The 14,777-nt window shown below is 39.2% G+C and overlaps 2 protein-coding genes across 6 annotated transcripts in view; one reads left to right on the top strand and one right to left on the bottom strand.

The window, feature by feature from the left end:
* Positions 1–14,777, top strand: part of LOC142337685 (retinoic acid receptor gamma-like) — a 497,928-nt gene that overhangs the window by 176,782 nt on the left and 306,369 nt on the right. The window lies entirely within an intron of this gene.
* LOC142338438 (uncharacterized) overlaps positions 1–14,777 on the bottom strand; it is an 85,480-nt gene that overhangs the window by 16,266 nt on the left and 54,437 nt on the right. For all 5 annotated transcript variants that reach the window (XM_075388200.1, XM_075388202.1, XM_075388203.1 and 2 more), the window contains one exon: positions 2,642–2,803. In XM_075388200.1, coding sequence (XP_075244315.1) covers positions 2,642–2,803 — 162 coding nt within the window. The remainder of the gene's footprint in view (positions 1–2,641; positions 2,804–14,777) is intronic.

Raw genomic sequence — 14,777 nt, 5'->3', positions numbered from 1 at the left:
ACCTCGTGTCATGGCATACACGCGCTGTCCTTTACCATCTCACGAAAGTTACCGTACCGTAGATGGCAGCATAATGGATCCTATTGAGCTCAACGAGGCCGAGCGTCATCTACAGCTCTTTGTTCAAGGAGAGTCCTTTAGTACGAAAACAAAAACTATCTTCGTGACAACAGATCGGTCAATAAGAGCAGCCACAATGCTGAGTTTACGCCGTTTCTTGGGATTCATGATCTCATTCGTTCTTCTGTTTGATTTCTACAGCTAGTGGAAATTGACTTTGACACCAGGAATCCTATCCGGTTGAATGCGCGTCACAGATTTGTTAAACAGCTCCTGCGGCTTACTCACTTTAAAAATCATCATCAGGGCATTGATTACTTAAGGCTAAATGTACAGAAACGTTATGCCATCCTCAAACTATGTTCCTTGCTGCGTTTCATGACACCAAACTGCGTCTTGTGCAGAAAGTTCTGTGTGGCAACTATTCATCCGATCATGGCAGACCTCCCAAAAGAGTGACTGCGGACCAGTTTTCTCATTTTACCAACACCGGGGTTGAACACTTTGGCTCATTCTACGTCACCGTTAGTCGGACTACCGAGAAGAGTTGGGGATTTCTCTTCATTTGTCGGACCACTTGTGCTGTGCTGTCCATGCTGAAGTCGTTTACTCCATGGACACACGAAAGCATTGAAAAATGCAACACGCTCAACATCGCCACTGAATTTGCGCATTCAGGTATTAGGGGGAGTTTTAATAGGCTAGTGCGCCAGACCAAAATGGCATCTAGGAGAGGTTGGTCCCAAGTTTAAAGAGAGTTCTTTATAACATCCTGTCCTTCGTCTCACAGATCAGAATTTGAACACTACTTCTTGTGTACTCAAATACGAACAGAATGCTTGTACTTTAACACCCGTAAGCGCCGACCATTCCGACCTAGGCGCAATCACTCTCAATCATTTTCTACTCTGTAACCAAACAGCCGGAAATTCTTCCATCAATGGCATTGACGAGTTCGATCATCGTAAGAAGTACTCTCGTGCGCAGACTTACGCTAATGCAATTTGGGCACGTTGACTTAAGGAGTATATACGTGCTCTGAACTGTAGATCTATGTAAAGACGCCCGCCGAGCAGCACCTCAAAATCGATTGTCAAAGAACCCAAGGTTTTAATATCCCACTGCTCGGACTGAAGAGCTCCGGTATGATTCCGACAGCGTTGTTTGCTCCGCAACTGTACAAACGTCGTCCGTTCTCAACGTCTTACCATAATCCTATTCCCGGCCAGAGAATGTTTATTAGTAAACAAATGAGCAATGCTCTTTTTAATAAAAGAGCAGTGAGAATAGAAAAGAACAATCGATCCAGTGAGAAATGCGTCACATTTTTTAGGCAATCAGAGTCAAATATTTCTGAACATTCAAATAGGCATGAAATGCGTCCTATTTCACGCAGACAGCTCAGAAATAGTGCAAACAGCATAATTTTGTCGAGCCTAGTATTATACTAAATCAATTTCGCTCGTTTTAGGCTCACAGTTTCAGGTTTCAAAAACGTATCGGTGACCGATGTTAGATAAAGACCTGTCAAAAAATGTTGCTAGAATTGCCACTCTGATTCACTTTTCTTTTCTTACTCTTACTCTTCACAGTTGCCTGATCTCGAATAATTAACCGTTCGATAGACTGAGTTTCAGCTATAAAAACAGTAAGACACGCCTGGATTCGAACCATTGACCTCCCCCATCCCTGACCAGAATCACTGCTCACTCGGCTGTCTGGGCCTTAATTTAGGTCTGCTGCAATCGATTTTATCTTAATAACAATCTATACTTTGGATTGAGAGCAATATATATCACTCAAAAATGAAGAACGAAAGCGTGAAAAAGTCACTTGAGAATCCAAGAATGTTCCAGAAGAAAAGCGCAAAACGGTCAAGCAAAAATATTGCATTACAAAAGACCAACACGTTTACAATAATTGGTACGAACTTCGTTCGAGAGCAATTAAAAGCCAATGAAACTTTTGATTGGGCAAATTGTTACGACAAAGTTCAAACCTTCTCTCAAAAGTACAAACCTGCTCAAACCGAGGTGGCCGACCCTAAGCTGGGGAGCGAGAGCGGGGGCGGGAGCTATAATGGGAAAGACCCGTAATTTGTTGCACTTTTCATATAGTAAACCATCAAAACTTTTTAAAAAGTTAAAAGCTATAGGAAAGAAGATGTTAGTGGCCAGACAATGAGAACTACAACTCGCCCATGATTGGCCATTAGCTGAAACAATGCCGACTAGCGTCGAGGGTCAGAATGAATTATACCGAAATGCTTTCTCACAAGTTCAAAAGTGCCCAAAGTGGTCTATGATGACCATAGTCATATTGGAGCATGAACACAAAAATTCTATTTATCAGACGAAGAGTAAATATTGAAAGTTTGTAGTACCAAACATTTGCGTTAAAACAGACCAACAATATAATTGCTGTAAACTTAAACTTCGTTTGAGAGCAATTTGAAAAATTATCAGACTTCGGTCTATAATGATGATTTTAGAGAAATTTGGGTAATCAAACTCGTCCGTGTAATCAAAAACGACAAGCTGAGAATTCTTTAATATGAGAAGGAGCCAAAAATTTTCTATACCTGTTGCCGTATTGTAGATAATGATAAGAGTTTTGATGCCTTTGTTTTGTTCCTTGTACTTCCTGAAGAGACCCAAGTAGCACCACACTCCCACGCACACGACACTGCCCAGAATGGCCCACAAGTGCAACAGACGGGTCACTTTTCCAACCTCCAGAGAAACTAAACATAAACGACTAACGTTGGGTGAATATTGCTCTGAAACAACCAGCGACCTGTTTGACAATAGGTTGGATGGGAAGACTACCTTGCAAAAAAATTGACCAGAAGGGTATTTAGCAATAACTTTGATGGAATTAAAATTGCTATAATTCTGATGGGAGGAATACTTCCCGTGTTGAGGACAACGACAAAAAACAACAATTTTTTTAAGAAATCGTCGTTTTCGTCGTTTTCATCGTTTTCGTCGTTTTGCCGTCGTTTTCTTCGTTTTCATTAGTTTCCGTCGTTTAAGTCGTTTAAGTCGTCGTTTAAGTCGTTTAAGTCGTCGTTTAAGTCGTGTAAGAAAAGACCGTTTATTCGTCGTTTTTTGTCGTTTCTTACGAGGTTTTTTTTCAAAAGAAACCGTCGTTTTTTAATCGTTTTTTCGTCGTTTAATTGCTCTTGAACTAGTTTTTCTCCATTAAACCGTTTTTAGCATATCTGTATTATTGTCTGATAGCGTAATGGTCAGTGCATCAGGTAATGTATCGGGAGTTCAATGGTTCGAAACCCAGCGATTTTTTCTTTCATGGAAAAAACGATCATTTCCAACATAACAAACATAGCTGGCAGATTGCCAGAAAATAGCCGCAATAGATTTGTAGATCCGCAGTCTAACAAAACAGTAAAAACGACAGACCAACAAAATTCGTCTTTTCATTGAAGGCTGATCTGTTATATTTTGATTACAAATCTGTATAAGTTATTGCTGCCTCTATTAGCTGATCTCAAATAACCTTCATTTAGTGTGACACACACACACATTTGACCTTATCTCTTTGAATTAAAGTTTAAAAAGTCAATTTCAAATTGAGGAAGTCATTGAGAGTGAGGTAAGTCAAGTGTGACCAAATTGACGTTACACATGCAATTGCAATTCAATTGAAATTGCATAAACGAATTAACAAAAAATGGCTGTGACGTCATACGGTCGTAACAAAAATCACGAGGACGAAATAAAAAAACACAGCAGGACAAGTCCTGACGTACAAGTCAAATAATTTTCTTTGACTCAACAAAAAACTAGACCTGGAATGAACTATGAATGGATTGGGAAAAACATTTGGAAAAAAAATCCGATCCAAAAAATTGAAAAAAAAAGTAAAAACCAAAGTTAAAATTGCCGCATGTGAACAAAAAACCACTAGCGAGAAAGCGAATTTTTGTTCAAACGCCATTTTCTCACTCTACTTTAAAATTAGAGCGAAAAAAATTCACGCCGCAAAACCACTCGCTTTTCCGCTCCACTTCCTGTTTCGGTGTGACTAAAATCACCACTCCAATATGACTTCAAAAATCATGAAAATGTGTGAACAGATCTTAAAAAAAGACAGCGCCCCAATACAATTCAAATTCTTTGAATTGTTAAAAACCAAAAGAAGGCCCACTCAGCTATCGCTGTGCGGCTATCAAAAGCGAACAAAAAAGCGAACGAAACAACGGTTACCACGTAAGATGACATCACGCAACATAGCAGCAGTTGAAGTGCGGCATTAACAAAAAAGTTTAGGAGAGATAGAGAGAGATAGTGCGAGAAAGATAAAACGTTAAGGAGAAGAAAAGAAAAAAATACCCAACTGAAAGCGAGAAAGAGAAAGCTAGAATTTTTTCCAGGGTGAGATTCGACTGCGCAACTTCTGGTTTTCTAGACTTGTTAGTCATTAAATTATAGAAAATAGGGAAAAGTGAAACATTTAGAAAACTTTCCAAATTTATCTTTAAAAAAAGTTCAACAACCGTTTATTTTTCTCTCAATTTCTGTCATGTAATCCATCAGCAAAACGTGAACAATTTCCCCGGCCAAAAGTGATCGTTAAACTCAGAAAAGGACAAAAAATTTTCAAAAAACTTTAAAAACAAACTCAAAATTTAACAACAACTTGCAGAAGTTTGGGATATTAACATCTTCAGAACCATTTCCCTGTCTCAAGGGAATATTCAGTGTCACTATTTTAAGCCCTAATTAGTTTCACTGACTCATAAAGATCCGTAAGCCTATAATATTATAACTTTACGAAAATTCAATTTTTTTTTTAATTTTGTCAATAAATTGCTAAACATTCGAGTCATCAACGTATTGATTATCATTCCATTAACTCTTGGAACCAAGCAGTAGCTCATTGTCAAATCTTGGACGATGTCCCGGGGCCCGTTGGTTCATAGAGAAATGAGAAAGATTCTCAACATTCCTTTTCAACATTCCTTAAATTCGAGATAAAATTTTGAAAAATCTTCCATTACATCCAGAAATAAAGCAAAAACCTTATATTAAACACCAGAGGTGCTTCATTGGCTCTTGAGTTTGGAGAAACCTAAAAATGACAAAAAATGTAAGGAAAATTTAAAAACTGCTGGTTTTATAAAAAAAATGCCAAGATTTGTGATAATAAAAGGTTAAAAACTAATCCTTGGCCAAAAAAAAATTTCCAATAACTTATTATCAAACTCTAACGGAGGTTTTCTGACCCCTGAAGCTGAAAAAACCTGAATATTGACAATAAATGTCAAAAAATGAAAATTGAAAGATTTGTCCAAAAAATGCCAAAATAAAACTAATCTAATGGCACGTGCTCTGAAGCGGGGGGATGCATAACGTACTGAGGGGCGGGGGGGGAACAAAGATCTAAAAAGAATATAAGAACCCCGTGGAGAAACTAACCATAACCAACTAACTTCTAGTGAAAAGCTCTCAAACACCTGGTGAGCAGTTGGCTTCGGTAGTAGCCAGCTTGAGCTTAGTGATGCTATCAATGGAAACTCTGAGCCGAGCGGGTTTAAGAGATGGGGGGATAGGCTTGTGGGAGAGCTGGACGAAAGGGGGCTCCAAATCGCCAGGTTGGAGAAAAGTTGCGATGCGAAAAATTTCGTTAAAGGGCTGATATAATTGCTACAAATTTCCTTTTGAGAGCAATTAAATGAACTGCTAATCTGCTGTGTTGATGAGAATATCATGTTAACCAAGTTAATTGTCAGTTGATTTTGAACTAAGATTTTGTTGCAATTTATGATTATTAAACACCATATGACTTGCATTTAGATCCCTTTAGATCCCATTTATGCGATCAAATGTTGAGTAACAGCTGTAGGCACATTTTTGATCGTCAATTGTTCCACAGTGGAAGCTGAGCTCAAGTCAGAAACTTTTGATGTCATTATACCTCTTTATAGACCCCAGGTTTTCATGATAATTTTCAATTTAAGAACCAAAAATTCTGAACGATATTGATGGAAGTTCGCACTTTCATTGGTACACTGCATATAGACAGATCGGATCTTTTCCGTTTGTGCCCCCCCCCCAGCTTAGTGGGTGCATATTATTTGCAACCCCCAGATGCACGTGCAATATTTTTACATGATGATTTACTATGTAATGACACGTGCTCTGTAACTGGGGGGAGCATAACGAACTGGGGGGGCACAAACGGAAAAGATCCGACAGATCAGACAATCTTCATTGAATGATCACGAACAAAAATTAAAGCAACTATTGTAACGTGTCTTTATGCAAAATGTATGCTTGATACTTTTGCGCTTTTGCTCTAGAATGACCTCTGATTTCTTGAGTGACTTATTCACACATTAAATCTGTATTTTTTTAACTCATTTAAGTTAATCTGGTTCTAAAACAAATTTCGTCTCCAAAATCGATTTTGAGCTAAAGGAAATCAAAGCCATTGCATCTGAGCGGTTAAGATGTCGGTTAAGATGAGGAAAGTGTTTGAACCCCAGTGGGTTAGCTTTTGTACACATGAAACATTTCTAAGCGACGCCCCTTCTAAATTTAATAGCCCAGTCCGGACGTTTAAGTTCATTTCATCAAACTTTAGTAGGTATATGTCTGTTATATACTTTAGTTACTGACTTCCTTTTTGACTTTAAGACTTGGAGATATTTTCTGTAATGACCTAACCTTTCACGCAAAACAATCACCACCCATATATTAAAAGAACTCTGAGCACTCAAAACAAATTAGATGTAGGATTTATTGAAAAGTATCTAGCAAAAAGATTAAAGGGAAAAGCTATTAGCAGGAAGTTCTGTGGAAACAGTATTTAACAACAAGTTTGATGGGAAAAATATTAATGAAAACACTGATGGATAAAATATCTACCAAAAAATTGATGAGAAAGGTTCTGAGGAATATGCTGATGGAAAAGTATTTGGCAAAGAATTTTATGGGAAGAGTATTTATCATCGACGAAAGCACTTTTCTACAAGATTTATGAGGAATTTCATTTTAAAAACGTTTCGTCTCTAAAATTGATTTTGAGCTAATGAAATCAAAGCCATTGCATCTGAGCGGTTAAGATGTCGGTTAAGATGAGGAAAGTGTTTGAACCCCAGTGGGTTAGCTTTTGTACACATGAAACATTTTTCAGCGACGCCCCTTCTAAATTTAATAGCCCACTCCAGACGTTTAAGTTCATTTCATCAAACTTTAGTAGGTATATGTCTGTTATATACTATAGTTACTGACTACCTTTTTGACCTTAAGACTTGGAGATATTTTTTGTAATGACCTAACCTTTCACGCAAAACAATCACGACCCATATATTAAAAGAACTCTGGGCACTCAAAACAAATTAGATGTAGGATTTAATGGAAAAGTATCTAGCAAAAAGATTATAGGGAAAAGCTATTAGCAGGAAGTTCTGTGGAAACAGTATTTAACAACAAGTTTGATGGGAAAAATATTAATGAAAACACTGATGGATAAAATATCTACCAAAAAAATGATGAGAAAGGTTCTGAGGAGTATGCTGATGGAAAAATATTGGCAACGAATTTTATGGGAAGAGTATTTATCATCGACGAAAGCATTTTTCCTCAAGATTTATGAGGATTTTAAGATTTTAATTTTAAAAACGTTTGAAACGAAAAAATGCCTTAAAAAAATTGTGATGGGGAAGTGCCTATCAATTTTGGTGCGGGAGATGCATAGAAAAAAGATTGATGGGAAAGACACAAAGCAACAGATTTGGGGGTAAGTGCACCCTGCAAAAAAGTTGACGAGAAAATACTTTGCAACCAATTTGATGGAAAAAAAAGCTCAGCTTACACAGCAAAAAGTTAAACGTACAACAGCAAATTTTACGCAAAGCTACTGAGCAATTGATTTGATGGGAAACTTATTTGGCAACAAGATTAATAGGAAAAAAATTGGCAATAACTTGATAGAAAACGGAATCGGCATTAAAAGAATTTGCCGCAAAAAAATTGATGGGAAAACTTTTGCAAAGATTTAATATAGCAGTAAGTTTGATAGGAAATGTTTTTCGCGTAAAATTTAATAGGGAAAACGTAAATCATTAAATTTGCTGGAGACGTACTTAACAATATATCTGAACGGAAAAATAGTCCGCAAAAACTTATAGAAAAAATAATCCAGCAATAAGTTTGATAGAAAAAGTTTATGTTGTTATATAGCACATTACTATGTAAGAACATGGCACGCGCACCTTGGGGTCAAAAAAGGTTTATGCTCACAAAACTGGGGATGGGAGAGAATAGATCCAAAAAATCTTTACAAAAATGTGATTAGAAGAGGGCTGAATATTTTGCTTGTCGGAGAAAATCATTTTACCAAGCGTTCGATAGAGTATCAACTAGTAACAAATATGATGTGAAAAAGCTTACTATATTGTTTTATAGGAAAAGTTCCTTTAAATAAAATTAATGGGAAAAGTACAGAGCAATAAACCTGATGGAAGAAGTACCCATAAGTAGCAGTAGTCAAACACTACGGTGGTGGCCCCTCCCATTGGTACGCAGCGATGAGCGACCCGACTGCCGTTATGTAGTCATCAGACTCTTGAGGGTTTCATACGGAGACTGATCAGATCTTATCCTTTCACTCCCGTGAGACGGGCCCCCTGATTGTCCGGATCTCTAGGTAGAGGAGAGTCTTCGGGTTGAGAGCCTATAGTCTCTCTCCTTCCGACCTCTTTGCCTTTACTGTAGGACCAGCCAAGTTTCTCGTAGCAGTGAATCTCTAGGCTCTTCTTGACATTATAATGTAGAGCACAATTCGGGCATTGAAACACTTGACTGCTATTGTCCACAGTTATATCTGAGTTTTTTGTGCGACCAGTTCAACAGTACTTGCTACTTTCATATCTTCTACTACCACGCATTGCGGGTGAGCATTTTTCATGTGAGCTTTCCAACAACCTACTGTCTTGTATGATTTATTACAGCCACTCACGGGGGAGCAAAGTGGTGTTGTTGTTAGTATTACAATCGTTTCTGGGTCTAATTCTGACTCTATTGTTGTTACATCATGATCGGTTCTCACATGTCTATTCATTTCCTTTGTAGTCGCAAACATGCGTCTACAATTTTTCATAGAACACTCTACTATCTGTGGTCTTTTGCCTACAGATTTTATGGTGGTATCAACCTTGTCTGAATATTTCATCGACTTTGGTTTCTTGATCCACTCTTCGCTTTTTTCGACTTTTAGCCTCTTCAAGTTGTTTTTGAGTGTTCTTAGCCAGTCTTTGGTGTATGTCTTTCGTCTCTTGCAGACCGAAAGTAGCTCAGAGATTTGTAGAATATTGAAGCTCACCCAAAGATTGGCTCTTCTGACCACCAACTTGGTCTCTCTGTCCTTTAGAGGGACGGCTTTGCTCAATTCCTTTATAGGCATCACTCGCTTGTCATTCAATTAAATGACCATTCTTTGTACTTTGTATAAAAGAGCACTCGTTTTCTCTATATCAGTTTTTCTGCTAGTCTCAAGACCATATAACATGATTGGCTTTACAAAGATTTCAATTAGTCGGCACTTTGTTCTCAATCAAAGTGTACCACTGACGAATGCTGCCCTGCGTTTTACAACTACCAATCTAGCCTTTTTGCAGTTACTTGCGACTGCTTTACTGATATCAGAGTCAGTGGTTATTATACTGCCGAGGTAATTAAACTCCGACACCGCATTCAATTTCTTGCCGTCAATTCCAATGTCTGAGTGCATTTGGTTTGTGACTTCAGAAGTCACTACCATCATTTCTGTTTTTGGGATGAAAATTTCCATTCCTGTTTCCACTACTTTTTCAATAAATTATGCGAGCTTTTCTTTCAATTCCGACTGACTGCTAGCGAGGAGAAGTAGGTCATCAGCGTATGGAAGGTGCCCTAGGACTTCCTTTTCATACTTTAGTGAGTCTCGACATATCTTGCCAAAGATCAGATTAAAGATGTTTGGGCCAAGTACACAGCCTTGTCTCACCCCTCTTTCGAGAATAAAATTTTATTTTCGCTCTAAAATGCCCTCCGCACCAGAATGGATATTCCAGATCAGTCTTCTCATTGGGTTATTGACCCGGTCTTCGATCAGTGTATTCATCAGAGCTCCTTTATCTACAGAGTCGAAGGCTTTTTCGAGATCAATAAACACCATGTACAGGTCATTCTTTTCTTCTCTTCTTCTCTTGCAGTCTGTACTAGGTTCGGTAGCAGCCAAATAACTTGAAGGGTACTTCGACCTTTTCTGAAGCCGAACTGATAACGGTCCAGCTTCATACAGTCAGATCATTGATCCTCATTCATCCATTATGCTAACAATTGGTTAAAAAAACCGAAATTATTCAATAAAAAGTCATTAGATTAAATGCGGTACATAGTCCGGGTACCGTTCCACCCCTCTTCTTTAAAGGCTACTAATACTTGGAGACTTAATAATTACTGCATAATATTTTTCGTCGGCCCATCTTGAGCCCGAGTGAATAAATTCTGAAATCTGTACTTCATCGTAACTCTTTCAAACAACGAGACAATTACTGGTCACCAACATAACCCTTATGTGTACGCTGATCGTTTTTAGGTAACCTTTGTGATGAATCGGCGCTGTCTCAAGTCGAAATGACTATTGAACCGTTCCATAAAAGTAATGAAGGAGCAACACAAAGTGCTACACAGTATCAAGATGTTTTTTATTAGGATGAAAACTCCAACTTAGCACAGACAAGCCTTCAAGAATTTTGGTTCCGTTAGCCATTCCAAATAGACCACAAACCATATCATTATATCTGAACACACTCTCAAAATGGTTAAGTTATACCAGACTAGTGGAAAAATTATAAATCTCCTGAAGATTTGGTTTGGAGCAGTACAACCAAATGTACAATTGACTACAGAATTGACCATTTCTGGAAAAGGACTACACCAACTATCTATCCATCAAAAGCTCTCGATCTTGAAAAAGATTTTAAAACAAACTGCTTTTGTCCTACTCACTCAAAAATTCCCCCTCGTGGGGTACATAATAACTTGAAACAGAAACACATTCACAACGCCTAACAGTTCTAATGTAACATCAAAATTTCAAAGTAAAATCGCATTTTATGTAGTAGAAAATCAATTTCTGGAACTTATCCCAATATGTTTCCAAAAAGAAACTCAATTTGTTCATCAAATAACCGACAATTCAATTCCCTGGTATGTAAACGCACCCTTCAGAGCCGATATCTTATTAGAGAAACTGGTCACCGCAGATGTTGATGATGATATTGACTCATATCGACTAAAATTTCAACCGAAAAGAGCAGAAAACAACAAAAACTTTCTTATCCGAAGATGCGACGTCATTTTACACAAATTATATTTTCTGTTCCACAAATAGGCATTTTTAGCCATAAAAGTAGGACTAACTCAACTGATAAGGTGAAATTTAACACACTATATTTACTTTATTTACAACAGTGTGAAGTTGTGTAACTGTTGTAATCGCAACGAGAGTTGATTAAAAACATCACCACATGGCTGTTATCGCCCTCTCTTGCGCATGATGTTTCCATTCAAATTGACATTTCAAAACATAACCGACTAAACGTCAGAAGAATTGTTCTCGAACGACTAGTGGGAGCTCTAATCAATTGCAGTCTGCTTCATTCGGGGGGAGGGAGTGGGAGCCTAAATGGGACTACGAAGTTCAATAGTGGGCTGCAAATAACCGCATTAGAGGTTACTATATACCACTAAAAATTAAAGTAAAATGGTACCAGTCTCGGCGCACTTTTCATTTGAATTTTTGTATTAAATTGCCGCCTATTGAATTCAGCTGCTTGAAAATGTGATTGAGAAAGAATTTTAGAGCACACGAAACCCAAAAAGTCAAGGGCGTAAAATTCACTCAAAAAGTCAAAATTGTCTAGCAAAAACTCTGCATAAGAAAGACACACACGTTTAAAATAATTGCTATGAACTTCGTTCAAGAGCAATTAATAACAATGAATATTACCACACGGTTGTTATCGCCACCGAGAAGTTACCAAACTCTGAGGCGAAGCCGAGGTGTAATGATAACTTCGAGGCGATAACAACCGTGTGGTAATTTTATTTAATCAACACCTGTTGCGATCATTTTAAAATTGAACACAAGTGTGTGTGTGTGTGTTTTATTGGTTTTTCATTTTTTTGTTGACAATTACAATTTCAAATGCGCTCCCCCCCCCCTCAACACACATACACACACACGCACAGAAGCACACACGCACGCACACACACACGCGCACACCAGCACACACACACACACAAGCACACACACACACGCACGCAAGCACACACACATACAAACACAGACACAGACACACACAAACACGCAACCTCACGCACGCACACACACACATACACTTGCGCACACACACAGACGCACACACATTTACAAACACTTAGACACACACACAAACACACACAAACACCTAACCGCTCGCACACACACACAAACACACACACACAACACAGACATACACACGCACATACACGCAAACACACACGCACACACACGCGCGCACGCCCGCACAAACACACACAAGCACGCACACACACACCAGATACAGCACACATCACACACAATACACACACCAGACACACAGCACACACACACCAAACATACACACCCACGCACGCACACACGCACACACACAAACAAACACACACACGCACACACACACACATGCACACACACACGCACACACACACGCACACACACACACATACACACAGGCACAAACTCGTTTACACGCACTTACAAACACACAAACACTCACCACACACACACCTTACACACACATGCACGCACACACACACACACACACCAGAAACACACACACACACCAAATACATTACATACACCAGACAAACCACATCCACACCACACACACCACCTTCATACCACACACACACCACCTACATACCACACACACACCACACACGCAAACCACACCCACATCACACCCACACCACACACACACCACACACACACACCCACACACACACCACACACCACACTCAATACACACACCACACACACACAGCGCACGCACACCACACGGAAACACACACGCTAGCACACACACACGCGCCTGCGCACACACAAACACACGCACCCACAAACACACTCACTTACACACACTTACACACACACAAACAGACACCACACGCAAACTTTACACAAATACACACGCCCAGACTCACACACCACACACACACCAGACACACACACACACATACCAAACACACTATACACACCGGACACACCACACCCGCACCACACACGTCACCTATATAGCACACACAGAAAGCCACTTCTACCTGTGTGGAAGTCTCCTCCAAACCTCAGCTGGTGTAAAGGGCTTAGGGATTCGTATACAATCCCATTTGACTTGGAAAATCCACTTAGAAGAAAGAACCGAGTCTTCTATTCCCTGAGAAGAAATGTAGCCTTTAAAGTTAATATGCGCATCAAACTGGGATTTTACAAATCGATGATTCTGCCAGTTCTATTGTACGGATCCTCGTGCTGCAACTTAAACCAAGGAGATATGCGAAAATTGAAACAGTTTCAACGACAGGTTATGTCCTGGATAACAAATAGCAAGACACTGAGTTACATCGAGCAACTACGTTTGTCAAATCTACTACCCTTGCCAATGTACTATCAGCTCAATGATCTTCTACTACTATCAAGTCTTCAACTAATTCAACCGACAAATACGAAACAGATCAATGAGAAGAGACGGTTACTTTGACTTAACGAAAAAAAACGACTCGAAAAATCTCGTGGCGAATTTTTCTTGCGCACCCAAAGTATTGCCAACAGACTTTATCACAGCATTGACTTCAGAAATCAACACGGCCTAAAACACAGAATTGTAAAGCAAATGTGGAATAATATCATGCGCGGTACAAACCAGGAAACGTCTGCACGTGGCAGATCTGTTGTGACTGTCAACACTGCAGAGAGACATGGACCAATTTTCTATAACTGTTTTGATCGGGAGAAATCCCTTCTGTAAAGAAAAGCCCCAACAACAACAACAACAACACCTACATATCACACACACAACCACACACACACACCAAACACACACCACACCAACACCTCACACACCACACACGCCACCACCCACACCACACACACCACCCACATACCTCACACACCACACACACACGCACAGCACTCACACACACACGACACACACTACACACACCACACACACCCACACACCACCACACACACACACACCATACCACACACACACACACACACACACACCACACACACCACACACACACACACACACACACACACACACCACACATAACACACAAATTTTTTTAGACTACAAGTTTATCAAACTGTTTCCATCATTAGACTACGAGTTTATCACGACTCTTTCATCGCCATTGTTTACTTAGTAGCAGTGGCGATACAAGTGTGATGAACTCGTAGTCTAATGCTGAATGTTTTTCCAGTGTCGATCGGGCATTAAAATTTATTACACTGGCAGTTTATTTAACTGCTATTATCGCAACAGGTGTTGATTAAATCACAATAATCAACTGAAGGGTATAAATACCCGCAAAAAGAAAGGAAGGCAACAATGTTTTTTCAAAGGAACATCTATTTTAACAGCCGCAGTTTTGATTTTC

Source organism: Convolutriloba macropyga, chromosome 4 (genome assembly GCF_964194025.1).
Source record: "Convolutriloba macropyga chromosome 4, txConMacr16.3, whole genome shotgun sequence".
NCBI classification, from domain to species: domain Eukaryota; kingdom Metazoa; phylum Xenacoelomorpha; order Acoela; family Convolutidae; genus Convolutriloba; species Convolutriloba macropyga.
Note: the sequence above shows the minus strand (reverse complement) of the source record. Positions and strands in the feature narration are given on the sequence as shown.